The 14,010-nt window shown below is 39.6% G+C and overlaps 1 protein-coding gene across 3 annotated transcripts in view; it reads left to right on the forward strand.

Moving 5' to 3' along the window:
- mon2 (MON2 homolog, regulator of endosome-to-Golgi trafficking) overlaps positions 1-14,010 on the forward strand; it is a 129,100-nt gene that overhangs the window by 87,230 nt on the left and 27,860 nt on the right. For all 3 annotated transcript variants that reach the window (XM_041215358.1, XM_041215359.1, XM_041215360.1), the window contains 6 exons: positions 3,255-3,365; positions 4,801-4,976; positions 6,554-6,716; positions 8,414-8,707; positions 12,101-12,299; positions 12,411-13,033. In XM_041215358.1, the coding sequence (XP_041071292.1) occupies positions 3,255-3,365; positions 4,801-4,976; positions 6,554-6,716; positions 8,414-8,707; positions 12,101-12,299; positions 12,411-13,033 (1,566 nt within the window). The remainder of the gene's footprint in view (positions 1-3,254; positions 3,366-4,800; positions 4,977-6,553; positions 6,717-8,413; positions 8,708-12,100; positions 12,300-12,410; positions 13,034-14,010) is intronic.

Below are 14,010 nucleotides of genomic sequence, written 5' to 3' on the forward strand. Positions count from 1 at the left end.
TCATCATAAACACATTTTCCTCTTTGTTCTACTAACAAATTCCTGTAATTCAATGTTTTAAATATACACTATAATCAGATAGTACTGTGCTGTTGGGTAATTTATTCTCAGTAGAGGATACAAGTCTAGAAAAGTGATGGAATGAATTTGACCTTCAAATTTGGAAAGGAAGGATTGAGGGAGCTCTTTGGATAGAGAGCTGGGAAGTTGAGATCTTGCATTGTGAGACAAGACTTCATTCTGGTAGTTGTTTATGGAGTTCATGCTACTTTTAAAATAAGCCTAAGGGTAAGAAGGAATTTGTATTTGTACAGTACCTTTCACATCCACAAGACATTCCAAGTACTGCACATGCAATGAAGTATTGCGCAACTTTTGAAATGTAGTCATTGTCATGTAGGAAGACGTCACTGTGTGCACAACAAAGTTGTACAAGTAACAAATAAACGCATTGCCAGATAATCTCTCTCTGCTGTTGGGTGAAGGATGAATATTGGTCAGGACACTGGGAGTACTCCATGCTCATTTTGAAATAGTGCCATGGAATCTTGCATGTCCACCGGAAGAGGCAAGCAGGTTTTAGCCTCTCTTAAACACTGTACCTTCAAAGATGCCAAACTCCTTGCACCCCTAGAGTCGGGTTTGTACCCACAGTCTCCTTACGTAGAAGTGGGAGTAGTAGCACTGAGCCAAGTTGACAGTAAACCTAATGGGAGTCCATTTCAAAATAAATCAGTTTGGAGGCAAAGGATATCTCATTCATTCAAGGAAATGTTCATGCAGAATGTAGAAGACCAAAAATTTGTGCAACTAAATGAAAGAACATTTCAAACTTGCCACTGTAATTGGGGCGTTCTTTGGAAATTTGGCCCTAGCTTAATTTTTTTTAATGAAAGTTATTAATAAAATTAGTTTAATGAAAAATTTAAAAATCCCCTTTTCCCTGCCACTTATTGTCCCACCCCTTTCTCCTCTTCACCTGTTTTCTACATGTTGGCAGTTCCGTCACAATTCATAGGATAATATTTCAGAGAAGGGATCCATTGTGATTTTGCCCTGCCAAATCCAGAAGTGCTGACAGCAAACCTTTGCTGCCTTACCAACTCAACACCAACTGTGTAAAGAATCTGGGACCTTGTGTAGCTGAGCTACTCATTTAATAAATTCACTGAGCAATCAGGGGAGCTCAAGAACTAGCCTCCAAGTGAATGAAATGTGTAGATCAATACAAAAACAGAATTACCTGGAAAAACTCAGCAGGTCTGGCAGCATCGGCGGAGAAGAAAAGAGTTGACGTTTCGAGTCCTCATGACCCTTCGACAGAACCTGTTCATGAGGACTCGAAACGTCAACTCTTTTCTTCTCCGCCGATGCTGCCAGACCTGCTGAGTTTTTCCAGGTAATTCTGTTTTTGTTTTGGATTTCCAGCATCCGCAGTTTTTTTGTTTTTATATCTGTGTAGATCAATATTGCATTGCAAATACAGAAAAATTAATAAACCTCCTATGGGGCAATAACTGCTAATTTGAAATTGTGCAATTTTAATTATTTATAATTCAAAAAAATCTTAACTACTAAATTCCTATTCTGAGTTGTTTACATTGCTTAAAAAATAACGAATTAAACACAAAAATCAGAATGCTTTAGTAGAGGGACTGTATATGTATCGGATCTGAGTTTTCTTCTTTATTCTTTCATGAAATATGGGCATCGCTGGCATGTCATCATTTGTTTTCCATCCCTAATTGCCCTTGAACTGAGTGGCTTGCCATGCCATTGCAGAGGGCAGTAAAGAATCAACCAGATTATTAAATGTGCTATTATTAAAATTGGGGACATATCACTTGACATTAAAGATAATGAATTTCATAACTTTGAGTCAGACCGTCATTTAAACAGAGCAGATCACATGAATGATTTCAGTGCTATCTCCAAACAAAGGTGGGAGTAATGGGCCCTGCAGAAGTACTTCTGAAATATTATTCCTCTGTTGCAATTCTCCTTTAAGTAAAAATGTATAGCTCAGTAATAGAATGTGCTCAATTATTATTGCGTTCTATTCCACATAGGTTTTTTCATTCGCTTGAAATATCATGGCAGTGATCTATAAAATTGTCATCTGCTCCCAGAATAAATTGCATATTGCATGGGTCTGTTGTAAATGGCATTGATTATTGTCTAAATTAAGAACCAGTTTGAAATTTCAGTAAGATTTGTAGAACATTGTTACGTCGGGACCTAGTTTGTAGTGGGCCCTCTCTTGTTCCTGGGACATTGAGTGGAGAGATATGGCTGTGTGAGGTGTGAGAGCTGCAAGTGTCATCTAGAAAATGAGCAGCAAAGAAGCTTGTCTATCCTGATGCTAGTACTTGATTGTTTTGATGGTTGATCGACGCTCCAAGATTAGTGTTGGTGCAGAAGGGTTTTCACTTAGACCATTGCTAATCTTGTCTGGAGTTGAGACACAACTCATCTCTGTAGTGGAGCAGAATTCACACTCTCCCTGGAGTGTCTTTCTCCACTTTGCTGTGGGTCAGATTAAGATGTGATTCTATATTCAGACTGCATTTTATGTTGTTACTACAGCATCAGTGAAAGTGATGCTGCCTTGCCCTGCCACCACAGTTATGATGTGAGTATACCTTGATCACTCCTGAGTTTAGGAAGTTATGCGGGTTCTTTTAATTTACTAAAGAGTTTAACAGGTTTTTCTGGGAATTTTCATGCTGAAGTCAACTTATGGTGGCTATACAAGACACTTAGTATTAGTTGCAGTGTGATATTTTCACAGATGTAAAATCTTACTTGAGACTGAAAGTTACAGCAGGTACACAAGGGGGTACTTTGCAATGTATTCTTGCTAGCATGTTATTGATAATCCATTAATTTAATGAAAAGTAGTTTTCACCTTTAAATGTAATTGAGAATCCTAATAGCACATAACGATAGAAAAAGAGGTCGTAGGTTCCCTGATAGCAATAGGCTGCTTATGGAAATGGTGGGGGTTTGTGATGCAAAGTCCTAAACCTTAGATTAGTTTTATAAATTGGATCTCTCGCTTGTGGCGTGCATTCAGGATTTCAAACTTGAAAACTGGATTTTACTTGAGGATCTATTCAAATTTTTCATTTTAAAAAATTACACTAGTATATCAGTGAGGTAGTAATGTATTTGGGATTCTGCAGGTTCAATTTCTTAAAATGTTTGGCTCCTGCTTTATACCTAAATGTTTTTTTTGTGTATTTGGTTCACAGGTGTGCCAGCACCCAAATGCCAGGATGCGGGAGATGGGAGCAGAAGCTGTGACCGCTCTGCTAAAAGCTGGATTGTCTTTTAAACATGATCCACCACTATCACAAAATCAGGTTCGTTCATTAAAGCAAAGAATGAGCAGGAGTAGATTTTACAGTCCATTCACTCAGATACTGCTATTGACCAGAGGACAGAAGAAATGTATTTTGCCCCAAGCCTTATGGCAATCTAGCGTGCGCTCATGATGCCCTTGTTACGTTTCTTATTTATGGAAGGACAAGGTTTCAATCAGACCACCTCCTTAACTGGTTCCAGAACAAATCCATTCCCATTGGAAATTTGTCATTTCAACCAAATGTAATGAAGTAGCACAGGTTGCAGTAGGAAAACCATCATTGACTGAATGGTTATGAGACCTAGGGCAGATTGCAAAGGGTCCTTGCTGTGATCAGCCTTTTACCTGTAATGCATCATTAGCTTCAAAACTGCATCTCTCTAATCTTTTCTGGCTTTGTGATGATTTTCGAACATTCTTTGCCTTAAGGATTAATTTCTGCACAAATATCTGTGGCTAATGGCCAAAGCTTACTTTTGATTTGCTGAGCGAAAGCATTTAAGATACACAAGTACAAAATTAAAGCTGTTTCTGTGACCCATAAAATTTGCCTTATTTGAATTTAGGTGATTTAGCTTAAACTCGGAGACAGGAGAGCAGGAATATTTTCCAACATTAAATCAATCATTTAAAGCATCAATTTTACTGCAAGTCTGCAATTTTGTCTAAATTGAGCAATGGAATTCTAATACACTAACAGCTCAGATTCAAATAGGTATTGGCATCTTTGGTTTCAATCAGTTGGTTAATGCAGCATGCTACTGAACCATACAGAACACTGGGTCCCAAATGAAGTCAGGAACAGCCTTAGCTGCGATTCCTTCTGCAGCCGAATGCCATACAACAGCAATTGGACTCTTGGTTGAGAAGGCAGCAAAGGATACCCAACCTTTATGGACCTGTCTGCATGGGTCACTACCCTCAGGAAATAACCTAATGAACTAGCCTTTTCGTTTTCTTCCAATTTAAAATACACTGTCTAACCTTTTGTTTTGACCAAGGGATCTTTTTCAATTTTGTCACTGAAGCATAGCTATTAAGAAACTGTTGAATTTCTGAAGTCCTAAAGTCCGTGTCCATAGATTATGCAGTAATAATCGCTTGGTAGTACAGAACTTGAATATTACTAAAAAGAGAGACATGGTACTGAAGTTTTTCATCTTGCACTCATCAGGACAAATGCAAGAATGCCAAATTTCAAACAAATTCTCCTGTAGTATAAATTGTTGTGATTGTTTGAAATTTGGCGTTCTTGTGTTTGTCCTGATGAGTGCAAGATGAGAAAGTTCGGCACCATGTCTCTCTTTTCAGCAAAATTCAGATCCTGTATTCTTCTATAAATCGCGTTAGAAATTGGGTTCCTTGACAAGGTCTTATCCTTGGTGGCCTTTTGGCTTTGCTTGCTCTGACTTTGCTTTTGGGTTTCTGCACAGAGGCTGCAGTTGCTGCTGCTGAACCCACTGAAGGAGTTGTCCAATATTGTGCACCCTGACATCCGACAGAAACAATTGGAGTGCGTGCTTCAGATCCTGCAGAATGAAGGAGACAGCCTGGGGCCTGGCTGGCCGTTGGTGCTGGGAGTCATAGAAGCAATCCGGAATGACCAAGGGTCAGTAGGGGCTGTTCTTTTCTTTTGCAGTTGTCTTCTTCCTTCCACGTAACATAGCTGAGACCTGCATCAGCATTTCCATCCATTACAAATTTATATTTGAATTGTCTTGGCTCTTTTTCACACCATCATATGACTATGGAGAGGCAATATAGAGTTATAACACCGTTCCAAAGAGTGCGGGAACTGAGGGACCTTGGAGTGCAGAATTGTCGACTTTTGAAGGTGGCAGGGCTCATTGGGAGAGTTGTTAGCCTAGCCGATGGGATCTTGGGCTTCATAAATAGAGGTATTGAGCACAAAAGCAGGGAAGTTAGATTGAAACTTTATAAAGCTTTGGTTAAGCCCCAACTACAGCATTGTATACAGTTCTGGTCACCACACTTTAGGAAGGGTGTAAAGGTCTTTGAGACCATGCAGAGGAGATTTACCAGAATGATTCAAGGATGAGCAATTTTAGTTACTAAGTTAGTTTGGAAAAGCTGGGGTTCTCTTTGGAGCAAAGGTGATTGAGGGGAGATTTGTTGGAAGTGTACAAGATTATGACAAGTTTGGATAAGGTAGACAAGGAAAAATTGTTCCTATTAGCTGATTGTAGAAGGATGAGAGGACTCGGATTTAAGATTTTGGGCAGGAGATGCAGGGATAATGTGAGGAAGAACTATTTTATACAGCGATAGGTAATGACCTGGAAATTGCTGCCCATGAGGGTGGTAGAAGCAGAAACAATCAATGATTTCAAAAAGAAATTGGATGGTCACTTGGGGAAGTAAACTTGCAGGGCTAGGGCGACTGAGTAGGGGAGTGGGATTTCACTGTGGAGGGTGCTGGAATTGACTCTTATTGGCTGTAAGTGACTCTCTGACTATACGTAAACTTTACTCAGATATGTGATCCATTGTACTTTACTTCTGATGCTAATTCACAAATGTGAACTTAAATCATATTGCAGCTGCCTTTGTAGAAGCATATAGAATGCATTTTTTGTGATTTTTTTTAATATAAAAATGATCAAAATAACTGTTAATCTTCTGAAAACACAGCATAAAATATATGTAACTAAAAATTTGATACAGATCTTAAAAAAAGTAACCGTTGTATTAAGCAAAAGGTGTCCAGTACAAATTTAATTTGGATTCTTAATGTTGAAAACATTTTTAAGTGCGTTTTACACAGTTGTAATGTACTTTGGTGTATGTTACTGAAAAGAATCAAATATTTGATCGAGTTCGGTCACCTGCCCTATAAACTGGTTATGCTCCTGTAAAGTACCTTCGGACGTTTTACTATACTAAAGGTGCTATACAAATGCAAGTTGTTTTTGGAAAAGCTCCAGAAGCTGTAATTGACTCCTATTTTTTTCTGATCCCAAAACTTAGCGCTTCTTTAACATAGCAGGAGACTGATTTATTAATTTCTGATCCATAAGCACTGCCTCTAGAGGATGCAGATGTAATTAAAGCACAGATTTAATTAGGACAGGGTTTTAAGCCTTGGCATTTATTGTCGTTAAGTACTTTCCCTTGGTAAGGAAATGATTTCACTTGGATAATTGATGGCTTTCTTCCTCTCTGCAGAGAATCTCTAATCCGCACAGCATTCCAATGCTTGCAGTTGGTGGTGACTGATTTTCTTCCCACCATGCCCAGCACCTGCCTTCAGATTGTTGTGGATGTAGCCGGCAGCTTTGGGCTTCAGAATCAAGAGCTGAACATCAGCTTGACGTCAATAGGGCTTTTGGTAAGAAGTAGTTATAGATGAGAACTTCATCCTTCAATATGACTGCAAATTGCAATCCATAGAACACAGTCAATGTATAAGTTATTTTAAAGGCAGGTCCAGGTGAAGAGTTAGAAGGATCTGTTCATAGGGGCTGGATGGTGGAGCATAAGTGCCAGACTAGTTGGGCAGAATGGCCTGTTTCTTGCTGTAAATACTTTGTAATACTTTTCTAGTTCAGCACTCCAACCTTTGTATCCTGAGCAATGCACCTGAAACAAGGTCAAAGTCAGTGCCAACTCTTCAATGAAATTGGGTTTGGTTTCACAGTGTAAGATTGTCTATAATTAAAAATTCATTCATTCCTTGTAAAGGATGTTTGGGAGATGGAAAGTTAAGCTCTTGTGCAATGAAGAGGTGCTATCTTGAGATTATCTGCTTTGCTTCACAATATATCTTAAATCCAAAATAAAAGCACCATACTGCAGTTGCTGGAGATCTGAAATAAAAACAAAGTTCTGGAAAAGTTCAGCAGGTCCGGCAGCATTTGTGGTGAGAGAAACAGAGTTAATGTTTCGAGTCCAATGTGACTCTCTCTCTGAAGAGTTATATTGGACTCAAAATTTTGTATCTTAAATCCAGTTAGGTTTAGCCTGTATCTGACTTTGGCTGAATGCGCCCAAAGTGGAATTAGCTTCCATGCCTCAGCGCTGAGATTCATTTTTAATTGAGTATTAAACTATTCATTTTTAAAACAATAATCGCAAGATGATAACTTGCTGTTAAAGATACCAAGCCAAACCTTTTAAGCAGGGAAAATTATTGTGCTAAGATAAAAGCAAAATACTGCAGATGCTGGAAATCTGAAACAAAAGCAGAAAATGCTGGAAAAACTCAGCAGATCTGACAGCATTTGTGGAGAGAGAAAAACAAAGTTAAAGTTTCGAGTCCCTATGACCCTGAAGCTCTGAAGAAGGGTCATATGGACTCAAAACGTTAACTTTGTATTTCTCCCTCCACAGATGCTGTCAGACCTGCTGAGTTTTTCCAGCATTTTCTGCGATTGTTGTACTCTTTTAGTAACATTGCAATCTGGTAAATGTCTGGTTTAATGATTACAATTTAACATTTAATCAGTTGTGTTGAACTTGGTTGACATCTTAAAAATTTGGCAGTCCTTGTTGCTTTTAGTAGCCAGAAGCCGTTAAACTGGTCAAGTTACATGTTTACCACTTCAGATACAGCTGAGAATAGCCTACATTGGATATCTTGCAGTTTTGTTGGTGCCCATCTCTATATCCTGGTCGCACTGCTGTTCCATCTCAAACAAATCTATTGAAGATAAAGATTTAATTTTGGCTCTTTTTAAAAAAGATGTTGCTTATTTAATGCTTACCCTCTGTTAACTTGGAGCAAATGAACTAGATTATTTCTTATTGATCTACACTAATTGTTTCCATGTTAGGATTATTATATATTTAAAAGTATTTATATTTCTTGTGCGTGTGCATATATATAAAATATATAGATGTATATATTCTAAAGAAGAACCATCGTTAAACAAAAATCATTGTTCATAATTTATTTTAACTTTCATCACAGCTGGTTTAGAATGTAGAATTCCAGAAGATGTCATTGGGTAGGAGGAACTGAGTATTTAAGTTACTCCTTCAACCTTTCTCTATCTTTATAACTTGCTTTGTGTGTTTTCTCTCCAGTGGAACATTTCAGACTATTTTTTCCAACGAGGAGAGATCATTGAGAAAGAACTAGACAAGGAAGAAGCTCTGCTGCAGAAACAAGCAGAGGAAAAGGGAGTCCCTCTGAACCGGCCGTTTCATCCTGCTCCACCATTTGACTGTCTCTGGCTGTGCCTTTACTCAAAGCTGGGAGAACTGTGTGTAGATCCAAGGCCAGCTGTCCGAAAGAGCGGAGGACAGACCTTGTTCTCTACAGTTGGTGCACATGGAACTTTATTGCAGCACACGACCTGGCATACAGTGTTGTGGAAGGTACTGAAAAAGCCAGAAAATAACCATTTGTACTGCGTAATATTGCAGGCTGGGTGAACCAGATGGCACCTTCATTTCTAGGGTTCTAGCTGAGTAACAATTTCACATCTGAGCTTCATACTTTCCCTTCCTCAGTTTCATATTTTTTTTCCCTCCGACCGTTTTCCCTCGTTGCTGTGCCACTTCTTGTCAGGGTACTGTGAACATTCCCTACCGTGCTCTATGAATTTGGCCCTCTGCTTCTGTCCCTATCTTTGTGCTGTCTCGTGCCTGGCCATTGTGACACTGCTTCCAGAAAACTGCTGAGACATTGCTACCCCTCAGCTCAAACCCACAGTGAATGCCCATTGGATGCCACCTGCCTCCCATTCTGGCCCTGCTGCCTCTTTGCTCAATATGTCCAGTAGAACTCTCCACTCATTTAGGGTAAATCTATTTGTTAGATCAGATTTTATCCGATTTGTAAATGTTAAGCACTGTGTGTTGTCATATTAAGTTTTTATAAAGATTAAGTTAAAATGCTTATATGAATGTTCAAAACTGGAGTTTGGACTGATCTCTAAATTTATTAATGCTATAATATTTTAGGCTGCAAGCATAAAGTTCAAAATTCAGGTAATGAAACTCCAAATCTTCGTTTTATGTGTGAAGATTAACTTATTACATTGCATTCTCCTGCATCCCAAGTTTCCTTGAAATTTATTCTCCCATGCTATGTCGTCCAGCAGGCTCTCAGTTCCAGACCCCCACTACCTCAGCCTCAAGGCGCCAGACTCCTTAGTTGTTCCTCTAATGAGATGTTTTTTTTTTTCTATATTTTGCTGCCTCAGACCCAAATTCCAGTCTCAGTTTCTGTCTCACACATATATGCCGCAGCTCTTGTGTGGCTAATCCTCCCCCGCTCCCCCCACAAACTCCTCAGCTCCTCTGGTGTGTAGATTCCCATTTTGTTGTACAATGGTGAGCTGCCGCCTTGAACTGCTGAAGTCCATGTGGTGTAGGTATACTCACAGTGCTGTTAGGAAGAGAGTTCCAGTACTTTGACCCAGCGACAGTGAAGGAACAGTGATATATTTCCAAGTCAGGACGGTGAGTGATTTGGAGGGGAACTTCTAGGTGGTGATGTTCCCATCTTTCTGCTACCTTTGTCCTTCGAGATGGTAGTGGTTATGCGTTTGGAAGGTGCTGAAGGATAAATTTCTGCACTGCAGCTTGTAGATGGTACACACTGCTGCTACTGTTCATCGGTGGTGGAGGGAGTGGATGTGGTGCCAATCAAGCAGGCTGTTTTGTCCTAGGCAGTGTCAAGCCTCTTGAGTGTTGTTGGAGCTGCACTCATCCACCGAGTCTCAAGAGGTTTTTATAAAACTAAATTAAACGTTTATTAATGCAAGAAAGATTACATACATTTACAAAATTACTACTATAATAACTGGAAAAATCCCCTACTTAATCTGACTCTCAGTTATACCATCCTTAAGGCAACAGTAAATCTCATAGATTTAAAGGAACACCTGGCAAAGCGCACCCTGGACATTTGCGTTCAAAATAAGTTTCTTTCAGCTCTGCGTCTTTGCAGACAGATTTGAGGCTTACAGGCTAGAGGCTTCTCACACTTGTTGGGTCTTAAAATGCCTCTACCTTACACACATTCTCCTTAATACATGCCTTTCTCTTTGAATGTAAATTTTCTATTGTATCACCAGACTTTTAAGTTCACCTCTTCTAACAATAACATCCTTTCATCCCACCAATTTTATTAGTAAGCTGGAAAAAAAAACTCATTACTTGGCATCTTCTAGCTAGGCGTAAGATTGCTCCCGCAGTCTTGAACGGTTTCTTTTAACAAATGCAAATTTACACGTTACCTTCTTAGCCTCCTTACGTTTATCTAATTAAAATCTCAAAACTACTATACATCAAAGCACCCAGACTAGCTGACTTCAATCCAATTAAGACACACATATGGACATAGACCCCACTAGAATTCTATTTTAAGATAATTTCCAATGGCATTATTATATCTTCTTGACAACTCCTGTCCATGGTTGGTGTTGCCTTTTGCTTCAATTGTCAACTAGAATTTCCCATGTCGTGATTGATATTGAGGGCTTTCATGTCTCTTTAGACAACATCCTTGAATCAGAGTTTTGGGTGCCCTGCAGGCCTCTTGGCACGGGCTACCTCCCCATATAGTATATCTTTGGGGCCGCATACTGCCTTCCATCCTGTGTACGTGCCCAAGCCGGTAAAACCTTCTTTGCTTGATTAGCGCTCGCATGCTCAGCATGTTTGCCCAAGAAATTCCTCATCCTTGGAACCATTCTAGTAAATCTTTTCTGCACCGTTTCTAAAGCCCACGTATGATGCCCAGAACTGGACACAATACTCCAGTCAATGCTGAAACAGTGTTTTATAAAGATTTACCATAACTTCCTTGCTTTTGAATTCTGTGCCCTTATTTATAAAGCCGAGGACCCTGTATACTTTGTTAACCTTTCTCGACCTGCTCTGCCATCTTCATTGATTTGTGCATGCATGCCCCCAGGTCTTTCTTGCACCTCACTGTAATTTTCTTGAAAATTTGTTCCTCTATATCTTTCCTACTAATTGGTGGCCTTTAGAATACAACCAGAAATGCAATGGTACATCTGTTGTTTCATAGTTCTAACCAAATAGATTGTGTCCTTGGTCCTTCTAGGACATCCTTTCTCTCCGGCACTGTAATGATCTCCTTAATCAATACTGCCACCCCTTCTTTCCTTCCCTCTTTTTCCTGAACACCTTTTATCCAGATATATTTAGTAGTGCTATTCTTTTGAGAGTCAGGTCTCTGTTAATCAACTAGCGTTCCAGCTGTCAGTGAGCCCAAGACTAGAATGTTTAGTGTATGCTCTCCACTAGTCCTGAGAATTGGGCTCTGGCTTTTAATGGCAGACCCAAGAATGTGGTAATATTGAGGATGTCCATATTCCAAATCAGCATACATTAGAACAGTCCAAGCTCCCTAACAACATCAAATATGCCAGATATATATGGGGGTTTGGCAGTATGCTTCAGAGCATGCTGTCACACGGGAGAAAGGGTTAGTTCGCAAAATGTGGCAATCTATATGTTGCCTCAAACTATGCAATAAGGGATGCTCTAATTTTTTAAAAAAAAACTAAAGTTGGAATTTGCTTTTGAAGAAAATTTGACTTCAGCTCCAGCAAAATTGAGTGCATTTGGAAAAGGAGTTGTCACGTTCAACACCTAGTATAAGCTCACATTATCAATATGAGTAATATGTCTCCTTATATATAGATAATAGTTTGAACTGGCACTTCTTGCATTGATTTCATTCTGATGGCAGATATTTGTACTTAAATCCTGTTTGTTCTCTGTTCATGTTAGGTTTTATTTCCCCTGTTGGATCGGGTTAGAGAATCATCCACTACAGCTGATAAAGAGAAGATCGAGTCTGGTGGTGGAAATATCCTTATTCATCATTCTAGAGACACAGCAGAGAAGCAATGGGCAGAGACATGGGTTTTAACATTGGCTGGAGTGGCTAGAATCTTTAATACCAGGAGATACTTACTACAGCCTTTAGGTAATGTCTGTTACCTCACTAAATACTTGTCCATTTTTTTGTAGCATTGTGTAGATGACCGCTTAAAACCTTGGAACCTTTACTACCAGCATCTATTTTGATTTGTTGCAGGGGACTTTTCGAAAGCATGGGATGTATTATTGAATCATATCCAATCAGCTGCATTGAGCAAGAACAGCGAAGTGTCATTGGCAGCTCTAAAGAGTTGCCAAGAAATTTTACAGATTGTGACCCCTGTAAAAGAATGCGACAAGCCAGAAGGTCTTTCTGGGGTTAATATGCCGGTTTTTGTGGGGCCGCTGATTCCTCCAGGGCCACCTAGAGCCTTGTCCAGGACAGATTCACTGGGAGAGAGGCTAGGAAGATACAACGGAGCTGATATGAATACAGCAGCAGATGAAATTGAGGATTCTGCCCTGTGGTGGGCTGCATGGAGCACCTGGTACAAGATAGGTTCGGAGAGCACAAAGCCACCCACCACCTGTGATAAGCTGTTCTTTATTCCCAGTCAGCCATTTCTCACAGCACTTGTGCAGATCTTCCCGGCTCTGTACCAGCACATAAAGTTGGGCTTCAGCATGGAGGACCTGAAGAAGTTGGGTGTAATACTGCACGGCGCTGTGTCAGTTCCAATCAGCTCTGATGCCTCCCCGTTCATTCTTCCATCATACACTGAAGCAGTGCTGACTAGTCTACAAGAGGCAGTGCTGATAGCTTTAGATGTCCTACAGAAGGTATTCAGACTTCATACACTATACACGATCACCATGCTGTTAATGGAGAGGAGTAGGTAGCAAAAATACAAGTTGTAGACCTGATGTCCAAAGACGTTTCTCACACACAAGTATCTGTACCGTACATGTCAGTTAATCAGCAAGGTTAAAAACTTGTTTTATTTGGTGTTGGATAAACAAAACAAATGGGTTGTAGGAAGAGTTTTGAGGGGTTTGTGGCTAATCCGTTAATGGTTTAGCAGTTGCAAATACTTCAATGTAATGATGTAGTCAGAGCTAACCAAGAAGTTTGAACCATTTGAAATGAGTGCAGATTAGATATTTCACAAATCAATATAATAAGTCGCAGAACTATTTGAATAGATTTTGCATATTATTGCATAGTTGTTGACATACAAAGAATCCAGCCCTAAGTAGCTCAAGGAACCAGTTATGTTCCCTCCCATTATGATGTAATGCAAACTTTGTTAGATGGATCTTGGTGACTTTAGATGATATGTATTGGTAATGCATATTACTACATATGTTTTGATGATTTTTACTTAAGACCACTTGGCAAAAGGAAACAACCTTCTCTCCACTGGGGTGATTTCATTCGGAGACTTCTACTGTATATGGTGGTATATTAACCAAAGTCAGTATATTAAAATACAAGAGCATTTTGTGCTATTGTGCAAATTCTCCAATTTTATTATGAAGTCCATTTTACTGAATGGACAAAAGTGGAGGGTTAGTATGAATCTTGAGCAGCTTTAGCTGTTTGCTTGTATATAATTTTTCAATTTGATTCATTGCAATTTATAAGCATTTAGACTTTGAACATATAGGGCCTGATTTTAGCTCGAAGGGCAGGATTTTTCCATCAGGGTGCAGGCCCGACAAGCCAACGCGTAAAATGACGCGCGATGACGTTGGGCGTGTGTCCCGATGTCACTGCACGCCATCGCGATATTCCATTCGGCGGGCGTGTGCCAGAG

The sequence above is a fragment of the Carcharodon carcharias genome, chromosome 21, assembly GCF_017639515.1.
Source record: "Carcharodon carcharias isolate sCarCar2 chromosome 21, sCarCar2.pri, whole genome shotgun sequence".
NCBI classification, from domain to species: Eukaryota; Metazoa; Chordata; class Chondrichthyes; order Lamniformes; family Lamnidae; genus Carcharodon; species Carcharodon carcharias.